Source organism: Oncorhynchus clarkii, chromosome 27 (assembly GCF_045791955.1).
Source record: "Oncorhynchus clarkii lewisi isolate Uvic-CL-2024 chromosome 27, UVic_Ocla_1.0, whole genome shotgun sequence".
In the NCBI taxonomy this organism is placed as follows: domain Eukaryota; kingdom Metazoa; phylum Chordata; class Actinopteri; order Salmoniformes; family Salmonidae; genus Oncorhynchus; species Oncorhynchus clarkii.
Genome location: NC_092173.1, coordinates 11490731 through 11504205, shown reverse-complemented (window position 1 = coordinate 11504205; position 13475 = coordinate 11490731). Strand labels below are relative to the sequence as shown.

Sequence of the window (13475 nt, the reverse complement as noted above, 5' to 3'; positions counted from 1 at the left end):
CTCCCTCACTCTATCCTTATCTCTCCCCTCTCCTCCCTCACTCTATCCTTGTCTCTCCCTGCTCCTTCCTCTCTATCTTTCTCTCTCCCCTCTCCTCCCTCACTACATCCTTCTTTCTCCCCTCTCCTCCCTTGTCCCCTCCCCTCTCCTCCCTCACTCTATCCTCATCTCTCCCCTATCCTCCCTCACTCTATCCTTCTCTCTCCCCTCTCCTTCCTCTCTATCTTCCTCTCTCCCCTCTCCTCCCTCACTCTATCCTTCTCTCTCCCTTCTCCTCCCTCACTCTATCCTTCTCTCTCCCCTCTCCTCCCTCACTCTATCCTCCTCTCTCCCCTCTCCTCCCTCTCTCTTTCTCTCTCCCCTCTCCTCTCTCACACCTATCCTTCTCTCTCCCCTCTCCTTCCTCTCTATCTTTCTCTCTCCCCTCTTCTTTCTCTCTCCCCTCTCCTCTCTCACACCTATCCTTCTCTCTCTCTCCCCTCTCCTCCCTCTCTCTTTCTCTCTCCCCTCTCCTCCCTCACTCTATATTTCTTTCTCTCCTCTCCATCTTTCTCTCTCCCCTCGCCTACCTCTCTCTTTCTCTCTCCCCTCCCCTCTCCTCCCTCACTCTATCCTTATCTCTCCCCTCTCCTCCCTCACTCTATCCTTCTCTCTCCCTTCTCAGTCCTCTCTATCTTTCTCTCTCCCCTCTCCTCCCTCACTACATCCTTCTTTCTCCCCTCTCCTCCCTTGTCCCCTCCCCTGTCCTCCCTTACTCTATCCTCCTCTCTCCCCTCTCCTCCCTCACTCTATCCTTCTCTCTCCCCTCTCCTTCCTCTCTATCTTTCTCTCTCCCCTCTCCTCCCTGACTCTATCCTTCTCTCTCCCTTCTCCTCCCTCACTCTATCCTTCTCTCTCCCCTCTCCTCCCTCACTCTATCCTCCTCTCTCCCCTCTCCTCCCTCTCTCTTTCTCTCTCCCCTCTCCTCCCTCACTCTATCCTCCTCTCTCCCCTCTCCTACCTCTCTCTTTCTCTCTCCCCTCCCCTCTCCTCCCTCACTCTATCCTTATCTCTCCCCTCTCCTCCCTCACTCTATCCTTCTCTCTCCCTTCTCCTTCCTCTCTATCTTTCTCTCTCCCCTCTCCTCCCTCACTACATCCTTCTTTCTCCCCTCTCCTCCCTTGTCCCCTCCCCTCTCCTCCCTCACTCTATCCTCCTCTCTCCCCTCTCCTCCCTCACTATATCCTTCTCTCTCCCCTCTCCTTCCTCTCTATCTTTCTCTCTCCCCTCCCATCCCTCACTATCCTTCTCTCTCCCCTCTCCTCTCTCACACCTATCCTTCTCTCTCCCCTCTCCTTCCTCTCTATCTTTCTCTCTCCCCTCTCCTCCCTCACTCTATCCTCCTCTCTCCCCTCTCCTCCCTCACTATATCCTTCTCTCTCTCTCCCCTCTCCTCCCTCTCTCTTTCTCTCTCCCCTCTCCTCCCTCTCTCTTTCTCTCTCCCCTCCCCTCCCTCACTTTCCTTCTCTCTCCCCTCTCCTCTCTCACTCTATCCTTCTCTCTCCCCTCTCTTCCCTCACTCTATATTTCTTTCTCTCCTCTCCATCTTTCTCTCTCCCCTCGCCCACCTCTCTCTTTCTCTCTCCCCTCTCCTCCCTCACTCTATCCTTATCTCTCCCCTCTCCTCCCTCACTCTATCCTTCTCTCTCCCCTCTCCTTCCTCTCTATCTTTCTCTCTCCCCTCTCCTCCCTCACTACATCCTTCTTTCTCCCCTCTCCTCCCTTGTCCCCTCCCCTCTCTTCCCTCACTCTATCCTTCTCTCTCCCCTCTCCTTCCTCTCTATCTTTCTCTCTCCCCTCTCCTCCCTCACTCTATCCTTCTCTCTCCCTTCTCCTCCCTCACTCTATCCTTCTCTCTCCCCTCTCCTCCCTCACTCTATCCTCCTCTCTCCCCTCTCCTCCCTCTCTCTTTCTCTCTCCCATCTCCTCTCTCACACCTATCCTTCTCTCTCACCTCTCCTTCCTCTCTATCTTTCTCTCTCCCCTCACCTCCCTCACTCTATCCTCCTCTCTCCCCTCTCCTCCCTCTCTCTTTCTCTCTCCCCTCCCCTCCCTCACTATCCTCCTCTCTCCCCTCTCCTCTCTCACACCTATCCTTCTCTCTCCCCTCTCCTTCCTCTCTATCTTTCTCTCTCCCCTCTCCTCCCTCACTCTATACTTCTCGCTCTCTCCCCTAACCTCCCTCTCTCTTTCTCTCTCGCCTCTCCTCCCTCTCTCTTTCTCTCTCCCCTCTCCTCCCTCACTCTATATTTCTTTCTCTCCTCTCCATCTTTCTCTCTCCCCTCGCCTACCTCTCTCTTTCTCTCTCCCCTCTCCTCCCTCACTCTATCCTTTCTCTCCCCTCTCCTCCCTCACTCTATCCTCCTCTCTCCCCTCTCATCCCTCACTCTATCCTTCTCTCTCCCCTCCCCTCCCTCACTCTATCCTTCTCTCTCCCCTCTCCTCCCTCACTCTATATTTCTTTCTCTCCTCTCCATCTTTCTCTCTCCCCTCGCCTACCTCTCTCTTTCTCTCTCCCCTCCCCTCTCCTCCCTCACTCTATCCTTATCTCTCCCCTCTCCTCCCTCACTCTATCCTTGTCTCTCCCTGCTCCTTCCTCTCTATCTTTCTCTCTCCCCTCTCCTCCCTCACTACATCCTTCTTTCTCCCCTCTCCTCCCTTGTCCCCTCCCCTCTCCTCCCTCACTCTATCCTCATCTCTCCCCTACTCCTCCCTCACTCTATCCTTCTCTCTCCCTCTCCTTCCTCTCTATCTTCCTCTCTCCCCTCTCCTCCCTCACTCTATCCTTCTCTCTCCCTTCTCCTCCCTCACTCTATCCTTCTCTCTCCCCTCTCCTCCCTCACTCTATCCTCCTCTCTCCCCTCTCCTCCCTCTCTCTTTCTCTCTCCCCTCAGCTCTCTCACACCTATCCTTCTCTCTCCCCTCTCCTTCCTCTCTATCTTTCTCTCTCCCTTCTTCTTTCTCTCTCCCCTCTCCTCTCTCACACCTATCCTTCTCTCTCTCTCCCCTCTCCTCCCTCTCTCTTTCTCTCTCCCCTCTCCTCCCTCACTCTATATTTCTTTCTCTCCTCTCCATCTTTCTCTCTCCCCTCGCCTACCTCTCTCTTTCTCTCTCCCCTCCCCTCTCCTCCCTCACTCTATCCTTATCTCTCCCCTCTCCTCCCTCACTCTATCCTTCTCTCTCCCTTCTCATTCCTCTCTATCTTTCTCTCTCCCCTCTCCTCCCTCACTACATCCTTCTTTCTCCCCTCTCCTCCCTTGTCCCCTCCCCTGTCCTCCCTTACTCTATCCTCCTCTCTCCCCTCTCCTCCCTCACTCTATCCTTCTCTCTCCCCTCTCCTTCCTCTCTATCTTTCTCTCTCCCCTCTCCTCCCTGACTCTATCCTTCTCTCTCCCTTCTCCTCCCTCACTCTATCCTTCTCTCTCCCCTCTCCTCCCTCACTCTATCCTCCTCTCTCCCCTCTCCTCCCTCTCTCTTTCTCTCTCCCCTCTCCTCCCTCACTCTATCCTCCTCTCTCCCCTCTCCTACCTCTCTCTTTCTCTCTCCCCTCCCCTCTCCTCCCTCACTCTATCCTTATCTCTCCCCTCTCCTCCCTCACTCTATCCTTCTCTCTCCCTTCTCCTTCCTCTCTATCTTTCTCTCTCCCCTCTCCTCCCTCACTACATCCTTCTTTCTCCCCTCTCCTCCCTTGTCCCCTCCCCTCTCCTCCCTCACTCTATCCTCCTCTCTCCCCTCTCCTCCCTCACTATATCCTTCTCTCTCCCCTCTCCTTCCTCTCTATCTTTCTCTCTCCCCTCTCCTCCCTCACTCTATCCTTCTCTCTCCCTTCTCCTCCCTCACTCTATCCTTCTCTCTCCCCTCTCCTCCCTCACTCTATCCTCCTCTCTCCCCTCTCCTCCCTCTCTCTTTCTCTCTCCCCTCTCCTCTCTCACACCTATCCTTCTCTCTCCCCTCTCCTTCCTCTCTATCTTTCTCTCTCCCCTCTCCTCCCTCACTCTATCCTCCTCTCTCCCCTCTCCTCCCTCACTATATCCTTCTCTCTCTCTCTCCCCTCTCCTCCCTCTCTCTTTCTCTCTCCCCTCTCCTCCCTCTCTCTTTCTCTCTCCCCTCTCCTCCCTCCCTCTCTATCCTTTCTTTCTCTCCTCTCCATCTTTCTCTCTCCCCTCGCCTACCTCTCTCTTTCTCTCTCCCCTCCCCTCTCCTCCCTCACTCTATCCTTATCTCTCCCCTCTCCTCCCTCACTCTATCCTTCTCTCTCCCTTCTCCTTCCTCTCTATCTTTCTCTCTCCCCTCTCCTCCCTCACTACATCCTTCTTTCTCCCCTCTCCTCCCTCTCTTTCTTTCTCTCTCCCCTCTCCTCCCTCACTCTATCCTCCTCTCTCCCCTCTCCTCCCTCTCTCTTTCTCTCTCCCCTCTCCTCCCTCTCTCTTTCTCTCTCCCCTCTCCTCCCTCTCTCTTTCTCTCTCCCCTCTTCTCCCTCACTCTATCCTTCTCTCTCCCTTCTCCTCCCTCACTCTATCCTTCTCTCTCCCCTCTCCTCCCTCACTCTATCCTCCTCTCTCCCCTCTCCTCCCACTCTCTTTCTCTCTCCCCTCTCCTCTCTCACACCTATCCTTCTCTCTCCCCTCTCCTTCCTCTCTCTCTTTCTCTCTCCCCTCTCCTCCCTCACTCTATCCTCCTCTCTCCCCTCTCCTCCCTCACTCTATCCTTCTCTCTCTCTCCCCTCTCCTCCCTCTCTCTTTCTCTCTCCCCTCTCCTCACTCTATCCTTATCTCTCACCTCTCCTCCCTCACTCTATCTCCCTCTCTCCCCTCTCCTCCCTCACTCTATCCTTATCTCTCCCCTCTCCTCCCTCACTCTATCCTTCTCCTTCCCTTCCTCTATCTTTCTCTCTCCCCTCTCCTCCCTCACTCTATCCTTCTCTCTCCCCTCTCCTTCCTCTCCATCTTTCTCTCTCCCCTCTCCTCCCTCACTCTATCCTTATATCTCCCCTCTCCTCACTCACTCTATCCTTCTCTCTCCCCTCTCCTTCCTCTCTCTCTTTCTCTCTCTCTCCTCCCTCACTCTATCCTCTCTCTCACTCTATCCTTATCTCTCTCTCCTTCCTCTCTATCTTTCTCCCTCACTCTATCCTTATCTCTCCCCTCTCCTCCCTCACTCTATCCTTATCTCTCCCCTCTCCTTCCTCTCTATCTTTCTCTCTCCCCTCTCCTCCCTCACTCTATCCTCCTCTCTCCCCTCTCCTCCCTCACTCTATACTTCTCTCTCCCCTCTCCTTCCTCTCTATCTTTCTCTCTCCCCTCTCCTCCCTCACTCTATCCTCCTCTCTCCCCTCTCCTCCCTCACTCTCTCTTTCTCTCTCCCCTCTCCTCCCTCTCTATATTTCTCTCTCCCCCTCTCTCACACCTATATGTAGTATCAGTGTACAGAATGTGTACATGTGTACAGAGTTTAGAGTTTGTTTGTTTGTGTGTTTTGAGCGTGTATGAGTGACACAGTGTTGTTTTTACTAACATAAATGACCGATGGAGGTATAGGTTTGTCAAGCACAGAGACTGATGGAGGTATAGGTTTGTCAAGCACAGAGACTGATGGAGGTATAGGTTTGTCAAGCACAGAGACTGATGGAGGTATAGGTTTGTCAAGCACAGAGACTGATGGAGGTATAGGTTTGTCAAGCACAGAGACCGATGGGGGTATAGGTTTGTCAAGCACAGAGACTGATGGAGGTATAGGTTTGTCAAGCACAGACACTGATGGAGGTACAGGTTTGTCAAGCACAGAGACTGATGGAGGTATAGGTTTGTCAAGCACAGAGACTGATGGAGGTATAGGTTTGTCAAGCACAGAGACTGATGGAGGTATAGGTTTGTCAAGCACAGACACTGATGGAGGTACAGGTTTGTCAAGCACAGAGACTGATGGAGGTATAGGTTTGTCAAGCACAGAGACTGATGGAGGTACAGGTTTGTCAAGCACAGAGACTGATGGAGGTATAGGTTTGTCAAGCACAGAGACTGATGGAGGTATAGGTTTGTCAAGCACAGACACTGATGGAGGTATAGGTTTGTCAAGCACAGACACTGATGGAGGTACAGGTTTGTCAAGCACAGAGACTGATGGAGGTATAGGTTTGTCAAGCACAGAGACTGATGGAGGTATAGGTTTGTCAAGCACAGAGACTGATGGAGGTATAGGTTTGTCAAGCACAGAGACTGATGGAGGTATAGGTTTGTCAAGCACAGAGACTGATGGAGGTACAGGTTTGTCAAGCACAGAGACCGATGGAGGTATAGGTTTGTCAAGCACAGAGACTGATGGAGGTATAGGTTTGTCAAGCACAGAGACCGATGGAGGTATAGGTTTGTCAAGCACAGAGACTGATGGAGGTATAGATTTGTTGATGGAGGTATAGGTTTGTCAAGCACAGAGACCAATGGAGGTATAGGTTTGTCAAGCACAGAGACTGATGGAGGTATAGGTTTGTCAAGCACAGAGACTGATGGAGGTATAGGTTTGTCAAGCACAGAGACCGATGGAGGTATAGGTTTGTCAAGCACAGAGACTGATGGAGGTATAGGTTTGTCAAGCACAGAGACCGATGGAGGTATAGGTTTGTCAAGCACAGAGACTGATGGAGGTATAGGTTTGTCAAGCACAGAGACTGATGGAGGTATAGGTTTGTCAAGCACAGAGACCGATGGAGGTATAGGTTTGTCAAGCACAGAGACTGATGGAGGTATAGGTTTGTCAAGCACAGAGACTGATGGAGGTATAGGTTTGTCAAGCACAGAGACCGATGGAGGTATAGGTTTGTCAAGCACAGAGACCGATGGAGGTATAGGTTTGTCAAGCACAGAGACTGATGGAGGTATAGCTTTGTCAAGCAGAGAGACTTATGGAGGTATAGGTTTGTCAAGCACAGAGACTGATGGAGGTATAGGTTTGTCAAGCACAGAGACCGATGGAGGTATAGGTTTGTCAAGCACAGAGACTGATGGAGGTATATGTTTGTCAAGCACAGAGACTGATTGAGGTATAAGTTTGTCAAGCACAGAGACTGATGGAGGTATAGGTCTGTCAAGCACAGAGACTGATGGGGGTATAGGTTTGTCAAGCACAGAGACTGATGGAGGTATAGGTTTGTCAAGCACAGAGACTGATGGAGGTATAGGTTTGTCAAGCACAGAGACTGATGGAGGTATAGGTTTGTCAAGCAGAGAGACTGATGGAGGTATAGGTTTGTCAAGCACAGAGACTGATGGAGGTATAGGTTTGTCAAGCACAGAGACTGATGGAGGTATAGGTTTGTCAAGCACAGAGACTGATGGGGGTATAGGTTTGTCAAGCACAGAGACTGATGGAGGTATAGGTTTGTCAAGCACAGAGACTGATGGAGGTACAGGTTTGTCAAGCACATAGACTGATGGAGGTATAGGTTTGTCAAACACAGAGACTGATGGAGGTACAGGTTTGTCAAGCACAGAGACTGATGGAGGTATAGGTTTGTCAAGCACAGAGACTGATGGAGGTATAGGTTTGTCAAGCACAGAAACTGATGGAGGTACAGGTTTGACAAGCACAGAGACTGATGGAGGTATAGGTTTGTCAAGCACAGAGACTGATGGAGGTATAGGTTTGTCAAGCACAGAGACTGATGGAGGTACAGGTTTGTCAAGCACAGAGACTTATGGAGGTATAGGTTTGTCAAGCACAGAGACTGATGGAGGTATAGGTTTGTCAAGCACAGAGACTGATGGAGGTATAGGTTTGTCAAACACAGAGACTGATGGAGGTATAGGTTTGTCAAGCACAGAGACTGATGGAGGTATAGGTTTGTCAAGGACAGAGACTGATGGAGGTATTGGTTTGTCAAACACAGAGACTGATGGAGGTACAGGTTTGTCAAGCACAGAGACTGATGGAGGTACAGGTTTGTCAAGCACAGAGACTTATGGAGGTATAGGTTTGTCAAGCACAGAGACCATAAAAGCTTGTAATTTCTGTTTGCACAAAAAACAAACATGTCCCTTCTATTTAAAGTGGATAACATCATCACCTTAACCCCTTCACTATAGTTTAGTCTTCTTTAGCAGTTTTTCACGACTTGTTGCATTGTTCTTTGTTTGGCCCCCAGGTTTGGCCCCAGGACAGTTGTATACTTACCCTGCGCGCTGCTGGCGCAAGAAGAGACGGCTAAACATTCTGGAGGACCCGCGCCTCGGACCCATTGAGTTTAAGATCGGTACGAGACAAGAGAACTGGAAAGGAGGATGAGGAGGCCGTAGAATGACGGAGAAAAAACACAGGAGGCTGGTGGCTTTTTAGTTGTGGAGAACGGGCTCCTGGTAATGGCTTCAGTGGAAAAAGTGGAATGGTACAAAATACAAAAACATGGTTTCCATGGTTTCCAGGTGTTTGATGCCATTCCATTCACTCCATTCACTCCGTTCTAGACATTATTACATTATTATGAGCCGTCCTCCCCACAGCAGCCTCCTGTGGTGTACTGTAGTTGTACTTGTGTTAGTCTGTCAGGGCAAAGGGAAGTGTTACTGTAACGTACGGTATGGTGTGTGTGTGTGTTCAGACTACGAGGCGTCTCTGAAGAAGGAAGGGGGCTTGCCGGAGGGGCCGGTGTTGGAATCACTGCTCAGTGGAGAGACTCTGGACAAGAAGGTAGAGACCAAGGAAGAGGAACCTATGAGCGAGTGCCAGGTAAGAGGAGCTTAGAATAACTCATGGTGGCCCACACACACACACACACACACACACACACACACACACACACACACACACACACACACACACACACACGCATACACATACACAAGTACGCAAGTTCTAGTTTCCCTTTGTCATGCTCTCTTGGAGCCCTCTGACCATTCCTCTACGTCTTCACCTTGGAGTTGCTGTGTAGTTTCTTCATTCTCCTCTCTCCCTCTCTGGTTCTCTCTCTCCCTCTCTGGTTCTCTCTCTCCCTCTCTGGTTCTCCCTCTCCCTCTCTGGTTCTCTCTCTCCCTCTCTGGTTTTCTCTCTACCTCTCTGGTTCTCTCTCTCCCTCTCTGGTTCTCCCTCTCCCTCTCTGGTTCTCTCTCTCCCTCTCTGGTTTTCTCTCTACCTCTCTGGTTCTCTCTCTCCCTCTCTGTCTCTCTCACTCTCTCTGGTTCTCTCTCTAGCTCTCTGGTTCTCTCTCTCCCTCTCTGGTTCTCTCTCTCCCTCTCTGGTTCTCTCTCTCCCTCTCTGTCTCTCTCACTCTCTCTGGTTCTCTCTCTAGCTCTCTGGTTCTCTCTCTTCCTCTCTGGTTCTCTCTCTCCCTCTCTGGTTCTCTCTCTCCCTCTCTGGGTCTCTCTCTAGCTCTCTGGTTCTATCTCTCCCTCTCTGGTTCTCTCTCTCCCTCTCTGGTTCTCTTTCTCTAGCTCTCTGGTTCTCTCTCTCCCTCTCTGGTTCTCTCTCTAGCTCTCTGGTTCTCTCTAGCTCTCTGTTTATCTCTCTAGCTCTCTGTTTCTCTCTCTAGCTCTCTGGTTCTCTCTCTAGCTCGCTGGTTCTCTCCCTAGCTCTCTGGTTCTCTCTCTCCCTCTCTGGTTCTCTCTCTCCCTCTCTGGTTCTCTCTCTCCCTCTCTGGTTTTCTCTCTAGCTCTCTGGTTCTCTCTCTCCCTCTCTGTCTCTCTCACTCTCTCTGGTTCTCTCTCTAGCTCTCTGGTTCTCTCTCTCCCTCTCTGGTTCTCTCTCTCCCTCTCTGGTTCTCTCTCTCCCTCTCTGGTTCTCCCTCTCCCTCTCTGGTTCTCTCTCTCCCTCTCTGGTTTTCTCTCTAGCTCTCTGGTTCTCTCTCTCCCTCTCTGTCTCTCTCACTCTCTCTGGTTCTCTCTCTAGCTCTCTGGTTCTCTCTCTCCCTCTCTGGTTCTCTCTCTCCCTCTCTGGTTCTCTCTCTCCCTCTCTGTCTCTCTCACTCTCTCTGGTTCTCTCTCTAGCTCTCTGGTTCTCTCTCTTCCTCTCTGGTTCTCTCTCTCCCTCTCTGGTTCTCTCTCTCCCTCTCTGGGTCTCTCTCTAGCTCTCTGGTTCTATCTCTCCCTCTCTGGTTCTCTCTCTCCCTCTCTGGTTGTCTTTCTCTAGCTCTCTGGTTCTCTCTCTCCCTCTCTGGTTCTCTCTCTAGCTCTCTGGTTCTCTCTAGCTCTCTGTTTATATCTCTAGCTCTCTGTTTCTCTCTCTAGCTCTCTGGTTCTCTCTCTAGCTCGCTGGTTCTCTCTCTAGCTCTCTGGTTCTCTCTCTCCCTCTCTGGTTCTCTCTCTCCCTCTCTGGTTCTCTCTCTCCCTCTCTGGTTTTCTCTCTAGCTCTCTGGTTCTCTCTCTCCCTCTCTGTCTCTCTCACTCTCTCTGGTTCTCTCTCTAGCTCTCTGGTTCTCTCTCTCCCTCTCTGGTTCTCTCTCTCCCTCTCTGATTCTCTCTCTCCCTCTCTGGGTCTCTCTCTAGCTCTCTGGTTCTCTCTCTCCCTCTCTGGTTCTCTCTCTCCCTCTCTGGTTCTCTATCTCTAGCTCTCTGGTTCTCTCTCTCCCTCTGGTTCTCTCTCTCCCTCTCTGGTTCTCCCTCTCCCTCTCTGGTTCTCTCTCTCCCTCTCTGGTTCTCTCTCTAGCTCTCTGGTTCTCTCTCTCCCTCTCTGGTTCTCTCTCTCCCTCTCTGGGTCTCTCTCTAGCTCTCTGGTTCTCTCTCTCCCTCTCTGGTTCTCTCTCTCCCTCTCTGGTTCTCTCTCTCCCTCTCTGGTTCTCTTTCTCTAGCTCTCTGGTTCTCTCTCTCCCTCTCTGGTTTTCTCTCTAGCTCTCTGGTTCTCTCTCTCCCTCTCTGTCTCTCTCACTCTCTCTGGTTCTCTCTCTAGCTCTCTGGTTCTCTCTCTCCCTCTCTGGTTCTCTCTCTCCCTCTCTGATTCTCTCTCTCCCTCTCTGGGTCTCTCTCTAGCTCTCTGGTTCTCTCTCTCCCTCTCTGGTTCTCTCTCTCCCTCTCTGGTTCTCTTTCTCTAGCTCTCTGGTTCTCTCTCTCCCTCTGGTTCTCTCTCTCCCTCTCTGGTTCTCCCTCTCCCTCTCTGGTTCTCTCTCTCCCTCTCTGGTTCTCTCTCTAGCTCTCTGGTTCTCTCTCTCCCTCTCTGGTTCTCTCTCTCCCTCTCTGGGTCTCTCTCTAGCTCTCTGGTTCTCTCTCTCCCTCTCTGGTTCTCTCTCTCCCTCTCTGGTTCTCTCTCTCCCTCTCTGGTTCTCTTTCTCTAGCTCTCTGGTTCTCTCTCTCCCTCTCTGGTTCTCTCTCTAGCTCTCTGGTTCTCTCTAGCTCTCTGTTTATCTCTCTAGCTCTCTGTTTCTCTCTCTAGCTCTCTGGTTCTCTCTCTAGCTCGCTGGTTCTCTCCCTAGCTCTCTGGTTCTCTCTCTCCCTCTCTGGTTCTCTCTCTCCCTCTCTGGTTCTCTCTCTCCCTCTCTGGTTTTCTCTCTAGCTCTCTGGTTCTCTCTCTCCCTCTCTGTCTCTCTCACTCTCTCTGGCTCTCTCTCTAGCTCTCTGGTTCTCTCTCTCCCTCTCTGGTTCTCTCTCTCCCTCTCTGGTTCTCTCTCTCCTTCTCTGGTTCTCCCTCTCCCTCTCTGGTTCTCTCTCTCCCTCTCTGGTTTTCTCTCTAGCTCTCTGGTTCTCTCTCTCCCTCTCTGTCTCTCTCACTCTCTCTGGTTCTCTCTCTAGCTCTCTGGTTCTCTCTCTCCCTCTCTGGTTCTCTCTCTCCCTCTCTGGTTCTCTCTCTCCCTCTCTGTCTCTCTCACTCTCTCTGGTTCTCTCTCTAGCTCTCTGGTTCTCTCTCTTCCTCTCTGGTTCTCTCTCTCCCTCTCTGGTTCTCTCTCTCCCTCTCTGGGTCTCTCTCTAGCTCTCTGGTTCTATCTCTCCCTCTCTGGTTCTCTCTCTCCCTCTCTGGTTGTCTTTCTCTAGCTCTCTGGTTCTCTCTCTCCCTCTCTGGTTCTCTCTCTAGCTCTCTGGTTCTCTCTAGCTCTCTGTTTATATCTCTAGCTCTCTGTTTCTCTCTCTAGCTCTCTGGTTCTCTCTCTAGCTCGCTGGTTCTCTCTCTAGCTCTCTGGTTCTCTCTCTCCCTCTCTGGTTCTCTCTCTCCCTCTCTGGTTCTCTCTCTCCCTCTCTGGTTTTCTCTCTAGCTCTCTGGTTCTCTCTCTCCCTCTCTGTCTCTCTCACTCTCTCTGGTTCTCTCTCTAGCTCTCTGGTTCTCTCTCTCCCTCTCTGGTTCTCTCTCTCCCTCTCTGATTCTCTCTCTCCCTCTCTGGGTCTCTCTCTAGCTCTCTGGTTCTCTCTCTCCCTCTCTGGTTCTCTCTCTCCCTCTCTGGTTCTCTTTCTCTAGCTCTCTGGTTCTCTCTCTCCCTCTCTGGTTCTCTCTCTAGCTCTCTGGTTCTCTCTATCTCTCTGTTTATCTCTCTAGCTCTCTGTTTCTCTCTCTAGCTCTCTGGTTCTCTCTCTCTCTCTCTCTCTCTGGTTCTCTCTTTCCCTCTCTGGTTCTCTCTCTAGCTCTCTGGTTCTCTCTCTAGCTCTCTGGTTCTATCTCTAGCTCTCTGGTTCTCTCTCTCCCTCTGGTTCTCTCTCTCCCTCTCTGGTTCTCCCTCTCCCTCTCTGGTTCTCTCTCTCCCTCTCTGGTTCTCTCTCTAGCTCTCTGGTTCTCTCTCTCCCTCTCTGGTTCTCTCTCTCCCTCTCTGATTCTCTCTCTCCCTCTCTGGGTCTCTCTCTAGCTCTCTGGTTCTCTCTCTCCCTCTCTGGTTCTCTCTCTCCCTCTCTGGTTCTCTCTCTCCCTCTCTGGTTCTCTTTCTCTAGCTCTCTGGTTCTCTCTCTCCCTCTCTGGTTCTCTCTCTAGCTCTCTGGTTCTCTCTAGCTCTCTGTTTATCTCTCTAGCTCTCTGTTTCTCTCTCTAGCTCTCTGGTTCTCTCTCTCTCTCTCTGGTTCTCTCTGTCCCTCTCTGGTTCTCTCTCTCTCTCTCTGTTTCTCTCTCTCCCTCTCTGGTTCACTCTCTTTAGCTCTCTGGTTCTCTCTCTCCCTCTCTGGTTCTCTCTCTCCCTCTCTGGTTCTCTCTCTCCCTCTCTGGTTCTCTCTCTCCCTCTCTGGTTCTCACTCTCCATCTCTGGTTCTCTCTCTCCCTCTCTGGTTTTCTCTCTAGCTCTCTGGTTCTCTCTCTCTCTCTCTGACTCTCTCACTCTCTCTGGTTCTCTCTCTAGCTCTCTGGTTCCCCCTCTCCCTCTGGTTCTCTCTCTCCCTCTCTGGTTCTCTCTCTCCCTCTCTGGGTCTCTCTCTAGCTCTCTGGTTCTCTCTCTCCCGCTCTGGTTCTCTCTCTCCCTCTCTGGTTCTCTCTCTCCCTCTCTGGTTCTCTCTCTCCCTCTCTGGTTCTCTCTCTCTAGCTCTCTGATTCTCTCTGTAGCTCTCTGGTTC

General features: G+C 51.5%; 1 protein-coding gene across 1 annotated transcript in view; it reads left to right on the top strand.

Moving 5' to 3' along the window:
- The window catches only part of LOC139385632 (zinc finger protein neuro-d4-like), a 75110-nt gene that overhangs the window by 34248 nt on the left and 27387 nt on the right, over positions 1-13475 (top strand). The window contains exons 4-5 of the mRNA XM_071130862.1: positions 8177-8284; positions 8630-8757. Coding sequence (XP_070986963.1) covers positions 8177-8284; positions 8630-8757 — 236 coding nt within the window. The remainder of the gene's footprint in view (positions 1-8176; positions 8285-8629; positions 8758-13475) is intronic.